This window comes from Triticum urartu, chromosome 3A (assembly GCF_056163025.1).
Source record: "Triticum urartu cultivar PI428250 chromosome 3A, HENAU_Tu73, whole genome shotgun sequence".
Lineage (NCBI taxonomy): Eukaryota > Viridiplantae > Streptophyta > Magnoliopsida > Poales > Poaceae > Triticum > Triticum urartu.
The window spans coordinates 16256713-16275177 of record NC_141875.1 but is presented as its reverse complement, the minus strand read 5'-3'; the positions used below and the strand labels follow the sequence as shown (position 1 = coordinate 16275177).

The 18465-nt window shown below is 45.2% G+C and overlaps 2 protein-coding genes across 2 annotated transcripts; one reads left to right on the top strand and one right to left on the bottom strand.

Moving 5' to 3' along the window:
* Window positions 1-8229: 8229 nt before the first annotated feature.
* LOC147977877 (E3 ubiquitin-protein ligase SINA-like 5) lies at window positions 8230-9112 on the bottom strand. The gene is made up of 2 exons (XM_087545991.1): window positions 9032-9112; window positions 8230-8934 (listed from the first exon to the last, which is right to left on the bottom strand). The coding sequence occupies exons 1-2, from the start codon at window positions 9110-9112 to the stop codon at window positions 8230-8232; spliced, it is 786 nt and encodes a 261-aa protein (XP_087402117.1).
* Window positions 9113-15963: 6851 nt separating this feature from the next.
* Window positions 15964-17881, top strand: LOC147977876 (F-box protein At1g53790-like). The gene is made up of 2 exons (XM_087514580.1): window positions 15964-16823; window positions 17839-17881. Exons 1-2 carry the CDS (start codon window positions 15964-15966, stop codon window positions 17879-17881), a joined length of 903 nt encoding a protein of 300 aa, XP_087370706.1.
* Window positions 17882-18465: the final 584 nt, after the last annotated feature.

Here is an 18465-nt window from a genome sequence, read left to right as displayed (position 1 = left end):
GCTCTATTCGCACTTTACTCTGTATTGTTGACATGCATGATCTTGAGCTTGAACAATTGGATGTTAAAACTGCATTCTTACATGGAGAATTAGAAGAGGATATTTATATGGAACAACCTGAAGGTTTTGTTATCCCTGGAAAAGAAAAGCTTGTATGTAAGTTAAAGAAATCTCTGTATGGATTGAAGCAATCCCCTAGACAGTGGTACAAGAGATTTGACACCTTTATGCTCTCTCAAGGTTTCAAAAGGTCTAATTATGATAGTTGTGTTTATTTGAAAACTGTCAAAGGTTCAACTATTTATTTGCTCCTTTATGTTGATGATATGCTAATTGCTGCAAAGAGTATGTCAGAGATTAATGAACTAAAGAAGCAATTGAGTAATGAATTTGAGATGAAGGATTTGGGCGCAGCAAAGAAAATACTTGGCATGGAAATATCCAGAGATAGACCATCTGGAAAAGTGTATCTCAGTCAGAAGGGATATATTGATAAAGTTCTTCGTCGTTTTAATATGCATAATGCCAAGCCGGTGAGTACTCCGTTAGCTGCACACTTCAAATTATCATCAGCTTTATGTCCTAAGTCAAATGCAGATATTGAGTACATGTCTAGAGTTCCCTATTCGAGTGCAGTTGGTTCACTTATGTATGCCATGGTTTGTTTCCGTCCTAACTTATCATATGCATTGAGTGTTGTCAGTAGATACATGGCTAATCCTGGAAAAGAGCATTGGAGAGCAGTTCAATGGGTTTTCAGATACCTACGAGGTACTTCTAATGCTTATTTACAGTTTGGGAAAACTGGAGATGGACTTGTTGGTTTTGTTGATTCTGATTTTGCTGGTGATTTGGATAAGAGAAGATCGCTCACAGGTTATGTTTTCACCATTGGTGGTTGTGCTGTGAGTTGGAGAGCAACTTTGCAGTCTATTGTGGCTTGTTCCACTACTGATGCCAAGTACATGGCTATTTCTGAGGCATGCAAAGAAGCTATCTGGTTGAGAGGTTTGTATTCTGAGCTTTGTGGAGATTCATCTTGCTCTACCATATTTTCTGATAGTCAAAGTGCCATATATCTTACAAAGAATCCAATGTATCATGAGAGGACAAAGCACATTGATGTCAGATTTCATTATATTCGAGATGTTGTTGCTGAAGGCGATTTGAAGGTATGCAAGATAAGTACTCATGATAATCCAGCTGATATGATGACAAAGCCAGTTCCGACCAATAAGTTTCAGCTTTGCTCAGGTTTAGTTGGTATTTCTCACTAGTCCTATGGACTTTGACGCACAAGGTGTTTATGCTGATTTGGATGGAGTTATTCACTTTCTTCGACTACTGGAGGAAATTTGGATCAAGGTGGAGATTGTTAAATTGTAATCCAAATTATACCGTGTTGGACTAGACGTAGTACAACCGGTGTTGGCCTTTGCGTTGACGTCGACGCATACGAGTACAACTCGTTTACTTGTCCTCCAAGGACTCTCATGTATTGCCCTCATATATACCTCATGTAGTCGCACCTCAGACGGACTGTCGTCTCGTGCTTGTAATACTCCTTCATCATATTGATTGCGCCTTCGTGCGTCCGTGGTTTTCTCCCGCAAGGGTTTCCACGTAAAAATCCGTGTCTCTCGTGTCTTGTTTATTCTCGTTATTATCTAACATGTGAAGTACACGCATGACCGTGGCTCCCGGCAGCGCGTCCTCAGGTGCGGACAACGGCCAGCGCTTGGAGCGACGGCTCTGTCCTGCGCGGCGGCAGCATGGCCTCGTCGGCTCCCAGCCCGTCAGCGCTCAGTGCGGCCACCTACAATTTCGACGCGCCACGCTCGATCTCTGCTTCACCAATTGTGGGCGGCACTGGGACGCTCCTGCCATGGCGGCCCATGGTGCGGCGATATGCCTGTTCAGGCCCCTGCTCTTCGTCGCCTTTCCATGGATTCCGGCAGTCGTCCGGCACGGCCAGGAAGCCAGCGGCTGGACATGCGCGCATGCCCCCATGGACGGCGGCAGCACCCACGGGCGCGCGGGGCCCATGGCCGGAGGACGCAACATGGCACGGTGACTCTTGCGGCATCGAACGGACACCCGCGAACTCTTTTGAAGGTTTTCATTGTAGCCCTCCGGTTATGCACTAATCCCGCACAAGTGCCTATGTATTTCCGTTGACCACCAGATCAGGCCACCCGCTGTACTACAAATTTACATTGGAGGTTGATCTGTCCATATCACATTTACAATATGTAAATTATGATTTCAGATATACTCTATGAAAATGGGACATGTTCAACGTATTTGCCCTCTAGCAATTCCTATAACATGTTCTGCATTGCGACTGAAATTAAGTTTTCTCGCACAACAATAATGATTTGTGATTGAGTATTTTTGTCTCGCAAAATAATTGTGGTTGAGATCAATTTTCCGTCGCAAAATATTAATTCACTTTGCTAAATTATCTTCAATTTGATACAAAATCTCATTTAATTTGAGATCTATACAATTCAGGTTTTCACTGGAGGATCAAGTTTGCAACATCATTATTATTCATTACATTAGTAATGTTTCTCTGTTGAGTACCATAAGTATTCCATAATCTATCTATGATGTAATATATTTCCATGTTTGCCACATGTCTAGATTAATTATGTCTATTTGCAATTGAGATTTCAATTTCTTGCAAATATAGATGCAAAATTCAAAGTGATTACTTCAAGTTGATGTTTTGGGACCATGAGGTGGTGTGTAGATTTGTCTACCACTACTGGTTAAGCCTACACTTTGTCATTTTTGACATTATGATTGCCAATGTGCTTCCTCATACATTTTTTATTAAGTTATGACATAAGGCATTCGAAGTGGGAGTATCAGTAACTCCTGTGACACAATGAAACTCAAGGGCAAATGTTTGAATCTTATTTCACCCTTTAACCCGACATCACCAGCGGTGACGGGACCCTATGGGCACGGAGAACGTGAAGGTTGAGTATTCCTCAACCGACATGTTTGGAGACTATGAATAGTCCCTCTGTCTCCTGAGTGGTGTCCATTTATGTTGTGGTAATAACAATATAAGTATTGTTGTCATCATATATTCTATATCACAATATATTGTATAAGCACTTTGGTACAAATTCATTTGTATGTATTCTATATATCTGACAATGATTTTCTTGAGAATGTTCAAGTCTATATATAGATTTCTACGGTGGTCAATCTGATGAAAGATGACTTGTGCCATGTGGACATATGCACCACGAACTCTATACTCAGGAAAGTGAAATGTTTCCACTCTCGTTGAGAGAAAGGAGATATTTTAAAATCACTAGACGTGATGGGGTATTTGTTGGCTCAACTTGAGTCATATTTACTGTCCGTGTGGGTACTCGAGTAACATCAGGATGCTTTATTGCTTCTGGGTTTAACTCATATACCCTACTAAACTATAGAGGTATCCATCAAAATAGTTTCCATAGTGAAACTTATGATGACAACAAAGAGGAATATCTTCTCTTTACCATATGCAATGGATATGGCAAGAACATTCTGTATGTATCATCGGCATTGCACTACACATACTACAAAACCCCTAGCACATGTTGAGTACGGGATAGTTTTTCAAAGTGTCTTTTGCATGAAAATCTTGGCATTCCCGCTTTGCTCATCATTGACATTGGGTTGAAACTAAAACTATCAGCAATTCCAATGGTTTATGATTATTATGATGCTAAATTCTAACAATATTTGGATTTTGTGTACAATACATGTGACATAGGGAGGCAAATTTTAAGGCTCACACACCTTAAAGTGTATGATGAACCACTCAGACTCCTTGAATGCATCAAGTCAAGGTAAGTGGCTCTTCCCAACCTTTGAGTAGACTATTCAGGTATTCCATGGTTCTAAAAGACATATCTACACGATGGTATTAAGTATATGTGCTTTATTCACACGAAACCATTGGCTCATTATCCTCACATTGATTTCAAGCAAATCGAATGGATAGCATTGCAGAATTCTCCTTGAGTGCCTTTCTCTATGGCCCTCGGCATTGAAGTTTAGCAATTTGTCCTAATATCTAGACTCAAAATAGTTTGGTAGAATCCCATCCAAAGAATTGAGCTCATTGAATGATCTTTACTTTGGAATTGCAACTTACCAACTTTACGTTGGAGTCATGTAGTTTTACACGCTCGTGACCAAACTGCATAATATTATCCCCCTTTATCTTTGATATGTGGAAATCTACCAAGTATTTCCCATCTGCGGTAATTCGGTTACAAACCGATATCACCACCCCAGCATACATCATTGGCCCTCAACATATAGTTGGGATCTATGTGAGGAATAATTGTATTACTGTCCATACCTCAAGCCCCTCACATGGGGAGTTATTCAAGGCCAGTATGCTAATTCAATGAGGAACATTTCCAGGCATTAGGGGGAGATTTCAAGTACCATAAAGAATTCAAGGAAATTAGTGGAATGTTCAACACATTTCTGCCTCAAATCCACGTACTCAAAGATCTGAACCATGCATTCAAAAGATTTGCAAAACATTGCGAATAACCTGCCAGATTCATTTACTGACTATAAAGGTGTCACACAATCCTACAATCCTGCAAAACATGTCGGAAAGAGTGAGGTACCAACTAAAACTACTCAACTCCCTATTCAAAGCAACAGGGGGAGAAGTACGGCAATGGCACATCAGGATTCAGCTTCTTGCAAGCAAGGATATCGAGGCCTTTGAATCACTAAATGCAAGTCAACTTTATGTTGATAGACACCTAATGGGTAGTATACACCCAGTAGATTGGAAACCTTCACCAACCCAGGTCATAGTGCTCACAATGACCGGGATATCGGAATACCCGACTCAATCGTATTGGGAAATCGCGAGCAGTCACCATGGGTACGATATTTCCATCAACTATATATTGATATATAGATTTTGGAGAAACATATAACCGGAAGTCTACAATTGTCGACATACATTTCTCAACTAGATTGCAAAAACCTTTCACATGATTCAGATCCAAAGACCATGGCCATGGCGAAGTGTGAACAACACTCGGACTGAACTCAAGCAAAGGGTATAATCTAGGTAGAAATAATCTTGCTCAATAAAGGGAAGGTATTCACATAAGCAATACCTACACCAATTTTCTTCTGGAAGCAGAATTGAGAACAATGAGGTGGTGAAACATAGAGCAAGTATTGTAGCACAAGGGTTCACGCAGATACCCAGCTATTCCCTAGAGGTGGAACCTCTTTCCGATAACTTATGAATTGGCATTACAAAATCATCTATGTATGCAATTGATAGATGTAGTGATTACATATCTATGTGGATCAATAGATTCAGACCTAGATGGTTCCATTGGAATCTCACGTCTGAATCGAAATGCAAAACGCAACATACATTGTGTAAAATTAATAAGTCACCATACGGCTTATTGTTGTCAGTACATTTGGTACAACCGAAGTAGTGAGTTCCTTATTCACAAGGATTACTCCTACATTGTTGATTACCCATGCTTGTTAAGCATGTGATCATCTAAATGATGGAATTTGAAGATGAAGGATCTGGGTAAAACCTCGAGCACCTCCACTCATACATTATGGTACACTACTTTGTCTATATCCAAAATATGTTGGAGAAATTCATTGTTGAACAATCTTATGCATCCATAACTCATATGGCTTCGTTCTCTAGACGTAGAGAAAGATCCATTAAAACCAAGAGTTGATGGAAATGCGATATTTGGACATAGGTTCCATATACTAGTGCCATTGGACCCACCAAACATAATTGGTTGGGGCTCAAGAATATCTTTTGATATCTCCAAGGCATCAAACATCTTGTCCTAATCTTTCATTTTCGGAGAAATCTGGATACCAATATCGTTGGATACATCGATCAGATCCCTACCATGTGAGATAGTAGACAAACTTTGTGTTCCTACTAGGTGTGGTAGTCATCCCATGAAATCTTCGAAACAGACATGGCTATATCCACCAACGATTATCTCTAAGATAATGTTGCTTGTGTCGCCCGGATGCAAAGGTGCTACATAATAAGCAATATCACTATATTGCCCATCTTGCAAGTCAAATCATGCGACAACCTTGCTGATTTATTTGTGAAGTCTCTACCAACTACAACTTTCCAAAACATGTTCATGGAATTGGTATTCGACGACTTTGATGTTTGCAAGAATTAGGGGGGGTATCTTCCTGAATTGTTCATGTTCAATGCATCATATTATACTCCTTTTCCCTTCATGAGTTTACTTTTACAGGTTCTCATCAAGGTTTTTAATGTGGTAATATCAACACAAGATCATATGTCATACTTTCTATTTTCCCCACCGAGGGTTTTAGGAAAAGTATATATGACATTTATTGTCCTCCAAATTCTATGAGTTTCTCATATTGAGTTGAAAGAGACAATAACCATTATATGTTGCATCATTTTCTCCTTATTTTCCCACAGGGTTTGAAGGAGTTTTAGCAACATATCAAACACCTATCTCCTCACATTTTTCCCATAGGGTTTTTCGAGGAGACTTACTTAAGTTGTTGATGATGAACATTCTCAAAGATAAACCAACTCGGAGGAGCTTTATCAAGATGATGGTACTACCTGGACAAGCGTACATTAGTGGGAGTGTTAGAATTAATTAAGTGTGTTTAATGAATAGGGAATCTACCCTTATCCCGACCGACATGCGATTACATCCCTACAGAGACGTAGTGCCTGTTCACTAGGAACCGACGTCTCTCAAGTTCTCTGCAGTAGAAACGGTCGCCTCTCCCTGCTTGAGGTGACATCGCTCGGGTCCTTCGGCCACCCAGTCTCCCTCGTTTGCGTCCGGCTAGAGGCTCCACGAGCCACGGTGGATGCCTTAGTGGAGTTCTCTTGCTTCAAAGGACACTTTCAAGCCTCAAAGTTTGAAGACTCGATGGGGAACCAAGGCAATGCTTGTGTGTCGTTCCCGCCGGCAGATAAAGCAATGTCCTGAACATCATCAAGATATGCATGGTATACCCTGACAACGATGAGCTGCAGGAGGATGAGGAGAAGGAGATGGATGATTACTTAGAGTACGACTATGACTTCGACCAGGATGATGAGGATGAAGATATCCAAGAGTACATATCTGATTCTGGCTAGGGGGAGGATGATTGATGTATCGTCCCATCAATGTCTATGGGAAGATACGTGTGCAAGACCTAAGTTGCAATATGTCCTGAATTACTTTATGTCGTTACTCTCCTACATTCAGAAATGGTGGTCATGGTTCCATGAAGTAGTTTATGCTCTCTTTATGCTTTATGAGTTATCTGAACTAAGTATCTATTAGTGCTCCAAGCTGTCAATCAGTTTCTGTCTCTAGTCCTTTTTAAAGAGAGTTTCTATCTCTAGTCCTAGCACTACTGCTATGTGTTGCTAATGTTTGTGTCTCTCCGTGAAGGAGTATGAACATCATGTTAGGGGCGTGCTTGATCGATTTGAGAATCACTGTTTTTTGTTTTTGTTGAAGGTGGAGAAGTTTGCACCATGGATGGAAAAAGCAAAGAACACTTGTGGAGTTTCTGAAACCCATGTTAAGTGATCCATTTATAATTTGTAAAATTTGTACACTGAAAGTGAGAGTCCGAGAGCAAAGCATACATAATCTATTTCATGAAAACATTGCAAAGGCAACATAGAGCACTATCTAGAAGCCCCGGATTGCATTCCATCTTTGAAGTTTGAACACATCCCGCAACAAAAATCTTGCACACATTCCCCCATTGATATGGAGACGGGCAATGCATCAATCACATACAATTTCTTAAGGATGTTCGAATCGTGAGAAAAACTTAAAAGGAAAAAGAAATTCCTAATAGTGTTCAAGGATTATTTCATTCATAAAGAATAGTGAAGTCTAAAGTGAAGCAAAAAAATGATTTGCACAAAAAAATTATATGGGATCATAACTATTTGTTAGTAAAAACACATTGAAGATGTTGCATGCTCATTTTTTCGGATACCCATATAATTAATTCACGTAGTAGCGGCATCAACCTAGATAAAAGTTGAAAATACTTAACACGTTGGAACAACTTAGATGACCAATCATTCAACCGAGGACGAGAGCAAGCATGCATAACCTACTTCATGAAAGCAGTCACCATATATAGGGGATACTATGCACTGAGACGTGCAGCCCATCAATCATATGTAACCTCCTCGTCCTCCCAGTCCTTGTAGTTGTCGTCGTCATGGTCCTCCTCGTACAGCTTGCCGTCATCTATGGTGATGTTGAGCATCACACCTCCATTGGACACCTTGGGCACGACGAAGAAGCACTCGGCCAGCATCCCATCAGACCTGGACAAGCTCCCGAGTTCCAGCCATGTAACCTGGTAGTGGCCAGAGAAGCGCGAGAAACCAAAGGAGCACCGGATCACGTGTCCCCGAGCGATCGGCTTGACGGAGACGAGGGAGACTGCATGACCAAGCGACTCCGGGGGCGCCATGTTGAGCAAAAAGACGCGGCCGTCGCCGCCACGGAGGAGATGATAGCCTGGCTGGACCTGGAGATCGAACGCCACAGAGTATACGAACCTTTTCGTCTTCCACTTGTGACGGGCGGTGAAATGGTCCAGGAGCTGCGCGTTGGTCCCAGAGAAGCGGCAGCCGGAGACCGGGCACACATACGGCCGGTTGCGGCACTGATTGCTCTCGTGCTCCGCCCTGTGGTGGTAGGCGATCTTCTTCTTGCACCCGTGCTTGCAGGCAAGGAGGATGCCGTCCACGACGCGCTCCATGCCGTAGCAGCGCTGGGAGATGGCGGCGGAGCAGGTGCTGCACTTCCTCTCCTCCGCCGGAAGCTTGTCATGGCAAGAGCAGCAGATGAAATGCCCCACGGAACACTAGAATGAATTGACAAACAATCAGACTACGAAAATTCACTTCATGATCTGGTGATAGTACATACGTATGGTGGATGTGATGCGTTGGATTACCTACCTGGTATATCGGAGGTCTGAGGGGTAGATAGCAGGCGAGGCAGTTGAAGACCTCCATCCCCATCATGGTGACATCCTGCATCTTTGCAACGCTTCTTCTCCTCCTCTCACATTTGTCAGAGTTAATTCATCATGGAGTACTACTGATATATAGCGACTCTGGAGAGTGTTTTTGTTTGGACTTCCAATGGCCATAACTCAGCATGCAGTTATTAATTTGTGGAACGAAAAGGTGCTATAGCACCCGGGAGTTCCGGCACCTCCTTGTCTAGTCCGTTCAACAATTTTAATATTTGGTGCTCCACCAGCTGGCCTTTTGTGGTGTCAGGTTAATCAACCAAGCAATTTGCCGAGACAGGCAGGGCCTGCAGGAGAGATTCCGACCCGTGAGGGGAACAGTTGGGCAGTAACCTTTTTTTATCAATGGAGTAGCACAGCTTTTACTTTTGAGGGAGAGGAGGCTGCATGCGACTTCAGAAGTTAAGAGATAAAAAAAGAGTTTACCAATGTGTGACTGTGTGAGAAATGAGGGTGATATTTTTTAAGTATAGGTGACAAACTGACAATGTGAAAGAAATTGTTCATGCAAATTTGCTTATGACTGAGATAAGTTGGAGAGAGTGGGTCTTGAGCAGGAAAAACCTTCTGGGAGCGACACTCTGCATGCAAGCATGTGATGTGACTATGTGAGAGAAACTTTATATTAGGCTAAAACAATGTGAGAGTATGACACACCAGAGCTGCTAATGGATTCCTTGGCTACAATAAGGCGCACAAATCTCAATACACCATATTTTGAATGAGTGGTATAGATAAGGGGGTGTCTGGGCACCCCGGATCTAAAAATTCACTCTCTTTGTGGAAAGATTGGTCGTTTCGAGGAAACTAGACTTTTAAGTTTGACAACCAAGCATGCAATATGAATGAAATTTTTGGAGTTAGCATCTCATTCGTGGTGTACTCAGCATTGGAATCGGTGACGTTGGCTAGTGCCCAAACTATAGCGCTGCCCGACCCCGCTGAGCTCCTGCGACTAGGGTTCCTCCCCCCGACCCCCCCCTCCCGCCGCCGCCAGACGCCCCACCTCCCGCCGCCACCGTCCGCGTGCGCCCCGCTTCCCTCTCCCCCCTCCCACGCCTTCTCATCCGCCCGCTCGCCCCTCCCCTCCCCCACCCCCCCGCGCGGGCGACGGGCAGGCCCCTGCCGCTACCTCTCCTCCGCCCCCTCCCCGTCCATCTCCCTCCCCGCCGCCGCCGGCTGGGTCCGCCGGGCCTTGCCCGCGCGACGCTGGCAGCGGCGGGCCGTCCCTTCCCCGCACGCTCATGGGGGGGGGGGGGGGGGGCAATGGCGGCAGTGCAGCTCGGTCGGCTGCGGGATTCCGGCGAGCTTCGTGGTCCTTGGTGCAGCGGCGCGGCCGTTGGCCGCGGGGCGACGTGGCGGTGCTGGTGGCCGGCGGCGCCCGCGCGGCCCAGATCTGGGCCCTTTCGTGCTCCATCTGGGCTAGGGCGGGTCGGCGACTCGATGCGCAGCGACGCCACTCCCTGGTTGGTGGCGAACAGGCGATGGTCTGCGGGCGGTGGCGGCTTCGTCGGCCGGCAAGCTGCAGCGTGATGGCAGGGGCTGTCCGGACCCTTTTGAGTCCGACCGGGCCTCGGCGCCTAGCAGGCCCCTTGTACGTGCGTCCGGTCGGCTCCGCGGTGGCGGTGGTGGTTCTCCCCTCACGTCGGCAATGTTGCGAATGCCCCCGGGGCCACTATCTCTTCCCCCATCCTCCAGGCCTCGTGCCGGTGACCTCATGGAGACGGCGAAGTTGATTCGGTGACCGTGGTGGCACATGTTGGTGGGCGGCGTGATGGGCGGTGCACTATGATTCGTCTGGGGTGGTGGTGGGGGTTTGGGTTGGGAGAAATCTCTGGCGGCTCGTCCGGCCCCGACGCGGCGACGCCTTGTGGGTGCCGCCAGACCTTCCTGAAGGGCGTCGGGTACACCCCTCCTCCCACTGCCCCCCGCGTACCGGGGGAAACCCTAGGACTAGTCCGGGCAACAACGGCGTCGTCGTCGCCTCCTTGTTGAAGGTGTTGCTTGGTACGCGGGGCTTCGGAGTGCTGGGAACGTGGTGGTACTTCTCCGGAGGGTGCAGCGGTCGTCGGTCATTTTCGTTTCGTTGATCTACCGTTGTTGGCATTTGTTTCTTTTTCTTTTTTCTCTGTTTTTATTTGAGCTTGTTTGTGCTGCGGTCCCAGCACCTATCATTGGATGTATCGGTGGTTGCTTTATATAATACAAAGCTAGGGAAACCCTTTTTCGTAGTGACCAAACTATTCCGAGTGATTTTTACCGGGAGCTCGGCAATGGAAGCACTTTGCCGAGTGCCGGACAGAAACAACTCGGTTGCTGCATGCAAATCTGAAACTCAATGGTCACACTAAACTCGAGTCTACACTTTGCCAAATAGGCGTTATAAGAAAAATGCTAGACTTACAAAAGAAACTACGTACGCTTACGTAACTTGACTAACAACTAATCCCTCCGCCCCTCTGATTTCAACTGGGTGGGGTCCCTCCCTTAATTCCCTCCAACAGAAAAAGGACACCTAAGCTGTTACGTTAGTTTACGTACAATAGCTACGTAGGTGTAGCATTGCTCGCGTTATAAAGACCTGCTAGCTAGGCAAAGACGTGACAGTATGGACTATGGACCCACCCAGAACAGACCATGGCTTTGGGACGGTGGTGCTCTCTTTGCCCAATTCTCAATAACGGAAAGTCGACAAACGTTTACTACACCATATAGGAGTACTCGTATACTCTTTTAAAGAGGGAGTTTTCGCCTAGCCTAACCTAGCTACGTACTTGTACTCTACGGATCAACAGATAACTATTCCAAGCACATCATGACATGTCATGGCTTCTATTAGCCGCTATCTCCCATCCCTGGCCCCTGCAGGATTGCGAAACAACGACCGTTGCTCGAAGTGCAGGTACCTTGTAAACTGATCCAGAGGGCCGAGGGTAAATCAGACGGGCAATTTTGTGCATCCTACGGTTAGTTTCCAAAAAATAAATTTGAAGATCAAATCACCAACAAAAGAACCACAAGTCTTTTGGAACATGCATGAAGCAAATAGGTTGTCCAAATAAAAATAGTGCGTACAATGTTCAGTCATGAGGTACTTGTTAATTTATTCATGCAGTGGGTTGATGTCTTAAGACTAACAGTTAGGTGACCAACTTTGCGTACGTTCCAAGAGCCTTGAGAAGACCCCTGAGCGCCCAGCTGCAGCGAGCTTAAACGACGCGCCTTCCTCCACCCCATATGGCCCAAAAGTGCGCCGGTTGTTGACAAATGTGAGCGATCCCACAATGAGCCAGCTGTCGTAATGTCCTGCATGCCCTTTCATGCTGGGGAGCCAGCTCCCCTGACGTGCCGTTGCACACACTAGCATGTGGACCTGGGCCCACATGTCAGTGGCCCCACGTCAGGGGGCAGTACGTCAGACGATCCAGGTCCGCATGCTGGTGAGGTATTCATCTGGCTGCAGATCAATCTGAACATGCAAGAAAAATCGATGATCACCATCACCACCAAGTCGTTTAATTCAAGATATGTTCCCTATTTCCCTAGTACTAGTACTTAATTAATTATCTCAAAATAACAAAAAAAGTGGTGATGTGTGTTACCACTGAGGCATCTCCTCCGGGTCCTCCCGACAGAGTAGTCCACTCCTTCCGCCCGTCCCGCTCATACAACACCCACATGGTGTCAATCGCATGGCCATGCTTGACAATCACCTTAATGATACGGTCGACGTTGCGCACGTCCATCTTCCAGCCATTGCCGCCGCCACCAGAAGGGCCCATCTTCACAACCCATCTGAGGAGACCGGAGGAGTCAGCTATGTTGAAGCGGCATGTCTTTTCGTGCTCCTCCCTCTCATGGTAGCATTCTCCCAGTAGTGCACCCATAGATGGTGCTGGGGCAGATGACACGGATGGACCACACAACGCGCTCAAGGGCGTGGTAGTGGTTGTAGCTCGTGGGGATGAAGCAGTGAGCATAGCTTGTGGGGACGAAGCAGTGAGTATATCCCGCTTTCTAGTTTGACAAGTGCCCGACAGAAATAACTTGGTAACTGCATGCAACTCGGCAATGGTGGAAGATTGCCAGTGCCGATGAAAGGAAACTCGAGATCACACGAAACTTGGCAAAGTCCACACTTTGCCAAGTAGGCGTTACAAAGAACTCGATAAAGACATGACAGTGTGGATCCACCCAGAATAGACCATGGCCCCGTGTCGGTGGTGCTCCCTTTTGCCGAGTTCTCACTAAACGTTTTAGTGCACCATATAGGACTACTTCTATATATACTTAGTTTTCACCCGGAAATCCCTTTTGGCGACCGAGCTCTGAGCCTCCAACTACAAATTTCAAATTTCATCAAAATTCATAATTTTTACGTTTCAAAAAATTCTGAAGAAAACACAGACATACATGAAGGCATAACACACACGTGTGTAAATTTTCAGGGCAAAGTACGTTGAAATGAGGGTTATGCAAAAAACAAACAAATCTGGGGCTGTTTAACACATGATACTATTCATCCTCCCGGACCATAAATTTATCTTTTTTGTACAGGTCGCAACTCAAGGTATTTCATCATGAATTTTTACACACATGTGGGTTACATCCTTACATACACGCATATTTTTTCAGAATTTTTTGAAACATAAAAGTTTGAATTTGATTTTTTTTTAAATAAAGGGTTCCATGGAGCTCAGCCTCCAAAACGTCATTCTCGTTTTCACCTAGCCTAACCAAATAACATTAGTGCGCACAAGGTTCAGTCATGAGGTAGTTCTTAATTTATTCATGCAGTACGGTTGATGTTTTAGACTAACAGTTAGGTGACCAACTTTACGTAGGTCCCAAGAGCATCGAGAAGGGCCCCGGAGCGCCCATGGAAGCCAATGATTCTCCCGCCGCATGGCTTCAGGGAGCTCGGAGCGCCTTCCCCCGCCCCATATGTCCCGAAAGTGCACCGGTTGCTGACAAATGTGAGGGATCTCACAATGAACCAGCTATCGTAATGTCCGATGTGCCCTTTCACGCTGGTGAGGTACTCTCATCTGGCAGCAGATCAATCTAAACGTGCACCATTTGGAAGACTTCGGCTCCCCTGAAATGCAAATTTGGATGACTTGGGCTCCCCTGAAATGCAAATTTGGAAGACTTTGCTCCACCGATTAAATGTAGTACTAACTGCACCATTTGGAAGACACGGGCTCCCCTGAAATGCAAATTTTTCCTTTGGTTGGTCATCAGGGGGTGGGTCTAGGCAGTGGACCGCCTTGCCAAGCAGGAATTACCAAATATTGATACAGGTTGTTTCTGCAACAACTGCAAGAATCCGCTCATCATCTCTTCATTGGCTGCACTGTCATTAACATCATTTGGAGTTCGGTGCTTCATTGGGCAAATCTGAGTGAGGCCATTCCCCAAAATGCTACCTCTCTCCAAAATTGCTGGCAAGAGGCCAGAACTATAGTCCAGGACTCCAGCAGGAATTCCTTCAATATGATGGTACCATTAATTATTTGGAGCATTTGGAGATAAAGGAATGGAAGAATATTTGAAAATTCTCACACACTGCTTCAAAGAGTCATTGATCAAATCAAATTATTTGGAGCATTTGGAGATAAAGGAATGGAAGAATATTTGAAAATTCTCACACGCCGCTTCAAAGAGTCATTGATCAAATCAAAATTGATGCGGGGCAATGGGCGGAAGCTAGTCTAGGCTGTTTTGTAATTCACTACTTCCTCCTTTCCGAATTACTTGTCTTAGTTTTGTCTAGATACGGAGATATCTAGCACTAAAATGAGTATAGATACATCCGTATCTAGACAAATCCAAGACAAGTAATTCGGAACGGAGGGAGTAGTTAGCTTGAGTTCTTCGTTGGTAGTCTGGTGGACAAGGCTAGGTAGGTTGTTTTGGTTTGCCGTGACTTCATTGCTTTTCTGCTCTGGTTTATTTCAGTTTGTAACTCTTTTGGTCATGTAGTTTCTCCCTCTCTTCAATATAATACATACAACTCTCCTGCATGGTTTGAAAAAAAATAGGTTACTGTGGCAGATCGAACAAGCTAGATGTCCGGCCGATCAAGCACTCTAGGTACCACATTTCAAATTGAAATAAGAAAGGATATATATCTTGTAAGTTAAAATTAAATCCACATGCTTGAACTAGTTTGCCAGGGTTTCGACCTCCTTTGCGAAGACGAAGACGAAATGAAGGAAAAAGACTAGCACGGGTATCTGAAACACCGGAGGCACAAAGGGCTGAAGGCATCTGGGGTAGTCGAGAACCTCCGGACCTATGTCGACCACGATCACCTTGGGAGCCGCGGAGCTGGTGCAGCCGTGCTACTACTGGTCCGCTTTGGTGGCCTTGGTGGCGGTGACCTTCTCCATCCCGCGCCTATGTTTGGTTGATGTTGGATGGTAGAGTGTCGACTGGCGATGCCTTACTGTTCAGTCTTCAACCGAGCTAGGAGAAATCTCACTAATGGCGCCATTTAGCTCGCAGTCGATCGAGGAGACCGCCTAAGCGCTGGCTGCTGTGATTAATGCGTCTTGCTTCTTCTCGAGAAAATCACATTTATTTTCAAGTTTGCCATATGTTTTTTCTACGGTTTTTTTTTTTGAGAAATATGTTTTTTTACGGGTGTTTGCCATATGTTGGCACGAGCACCATCCTCACTAGCACAATGGGCCGTGCCTAGAGTTCAGGCCGGTACCGTTCAGACGGCCCGTCAGGTCCAGTGAATCCGAGAATATCTCCACGCTAACTCAAACTGGTTTTCTTCAAAAAAAATAACTCAACCAGGTCACGCCGCCGCCTCTCTCAATCCCCTGTGGCTCTGCTTCCGCCATGGCCCCTGCACCGGATGAAGGAGACGCCGGTGTCTCCGTACCAAACGATGTCATCTTCGACATCCTCTCGAGGTTGCCCGTGAAGAATGTCTGCCGGTTACGGTGCGTGTCCAGAGGGTGGGATTCCCTCATCTGCGGCCCAGAGTTCCTCGCCCTGCACAAGTCCCGCTCTCAGCCGCTACTCATCACCAGCGACGACCTGCGTGTGCAGCTGGTGGACATGGGCGGAAACGTCCTTAGGGAGCTCAAGGCAGATCGGTTTTCCCGTCTTCTCCCGAGCAGCGACGGCCTCGTATTCACGATCAACGGCTGGGACGGCGATGCCAAATTGATGGACCTTGCCACGGGGAAGGTGGAGGTCTTCGCCTGCCTGTCGGGTCCAGCGACGATAAGCTCTACAGTCCTCGTATGTGCTCCCAGTCCCACCACCCTGTCGGGTGCGCACGAGGTGGCTTGCGTCCGATCTAATACTTGTGAAATCCTCACTTTAGAAGATGGCGCGGGGTGGAGGATGACACAGTCACCCCCACTTCCTGTCAAACAGTATTGCCGTCCGGTGGTGATTGATGGCGTATTATATGCTCTAGCATCATCAGCACAATCAACAGGTCCAAACGACACAGACATGGTTATATGCTTTGACCTTGAGAGCGAGGAGTGGTACAAGGTGATCAAATGCCCCCCGGAAGTGGGATTTCATCTGGGGTGGTCCGACCATATAGGTGAGCTCACTGGCACGTTATGCCTGGTTCAATCAGAGATGTTGAGCATTGCTCATGGATACGCCCACATATGGAGCCTGAACGACTCCGGCAAAAGCATCTGGGGCAAAGCATACACTATCCCAATGGCGTTTCTGTACAAATATATCCCGATGCCGTTGACGGTGATGCATGATGGCAAGCTGTTGTTTTACTGCTTATGTACTCAAACAACAAAAACGAGACTGAAAGTCTATGATCCCCTTGACGGAACGTGCATAGATGGAGGTAAGACTCTCGACCAGCATGGTGGTAGATTTCATTTGTGTAACTTGGATTTGGGGGATTTCATCTCTGCCAATAAATAATGCCCTCAATCCTCTTTGTGTATTGTGAACTGGTTGGAGTATTTGAAGGCGTGATAGATAAAAGAGTTGGATAAAAGTAGATAGAAGCATATCAGCAAAGATTATTAATAGATGTCAATTAATAAACTGGATCAACCAGAAGCATCATGTGCTTGCATGGCATTGTCTACATCTTTTTGCTCTAGCTTACCTCTTGGTTGTAATCAATTTTAATAATACGAGTCATTATCTTTTCTGAAACGGAACTCTTGAAACAATATCTACTCCCTCCGTTTCGAAATATAAGACCTTTTTAGAGATTTCAATACAAACTACACAAGGATGTATATAGACCTATTTTAGAGAGTAGATTCACTCACTTCGCTTCGTATGTAGTCCTCATTTAAATCTCTAAAAAGGCTTATATTTAGGATGAGGGGGAGTACATCTGTGGATGACCCACCAATATTCTTCTCTCACTTAATTAATTTCCCTTGTAAACTAGAGAGTGAGAAGGTAAAAAGTGAGAGGGTAAAAGCATGCGTGTAAAGAAGCCGCCAACTAGAGAGTGAGTATCCTCTTTCAGTTCTATGTACATTTTTCTTGTGCAATGTTCTCGTTGGTCTCAAATCTGATGTTGTGTTTCTCATCAATACGTGTGGTATGGTCTATCGTCAGGCCGCATGTCTGATATCCTTGTATCACCAGTATTTCTTACTTCTCTTCCGAATCAGAATCAGAAAGCAACTCCTAGTTCTTAAAACTTTTAGGACAATCTCAATCGATATTAACACATCATGTAATTATGTCTACCATTGATATCAGGTTGCTTGAGACAGAAAATGAGTGGGAACTCAAGGAAAAGTGACACAGGTTTCCCCTAGAACTCACAATCAATATGTTTAATTGTGCACCTCTTTGGCATTTTTTAGAAAGGAGGTTAAACCCCCGGCCTCTGAATCAATTGATGCATGCAACAATCTTTATTAATTATTCCATAAAGGTCTGACAAGAACATACATCAATCCACGTAAAGCCACCACTCACACTTACAAACTCGATAATGTGGAGTGCTCTCACTCTTCATATCTAAAATCGGTGTCGTCGCCGATCCATCCACATAACGTATCAGGACCAACAGCCGGTGCAGCCTACCTATATCGCATACCACAACACATACCAAGGGGCACGGAAATACGCGGTAATCATGGGAAATCTTGATATTTACCGTGCAGGAGATAGCTGCAATGCCCGATATATATATACACAAATATGTATGGGCCGCGTGTGAGATAATAATGGGGAAATGGTGCCGAGGAGCCGAGGCGGATCAAGCTGGTTCGCTTTCACATTGGAGAAACACTACGCTATCTGCCATTGACTGCATGATGTAGTCCCTTCATTTTTAAAATATAAGTCTTTGTAGATATTTTATTATAGATCACATACGAA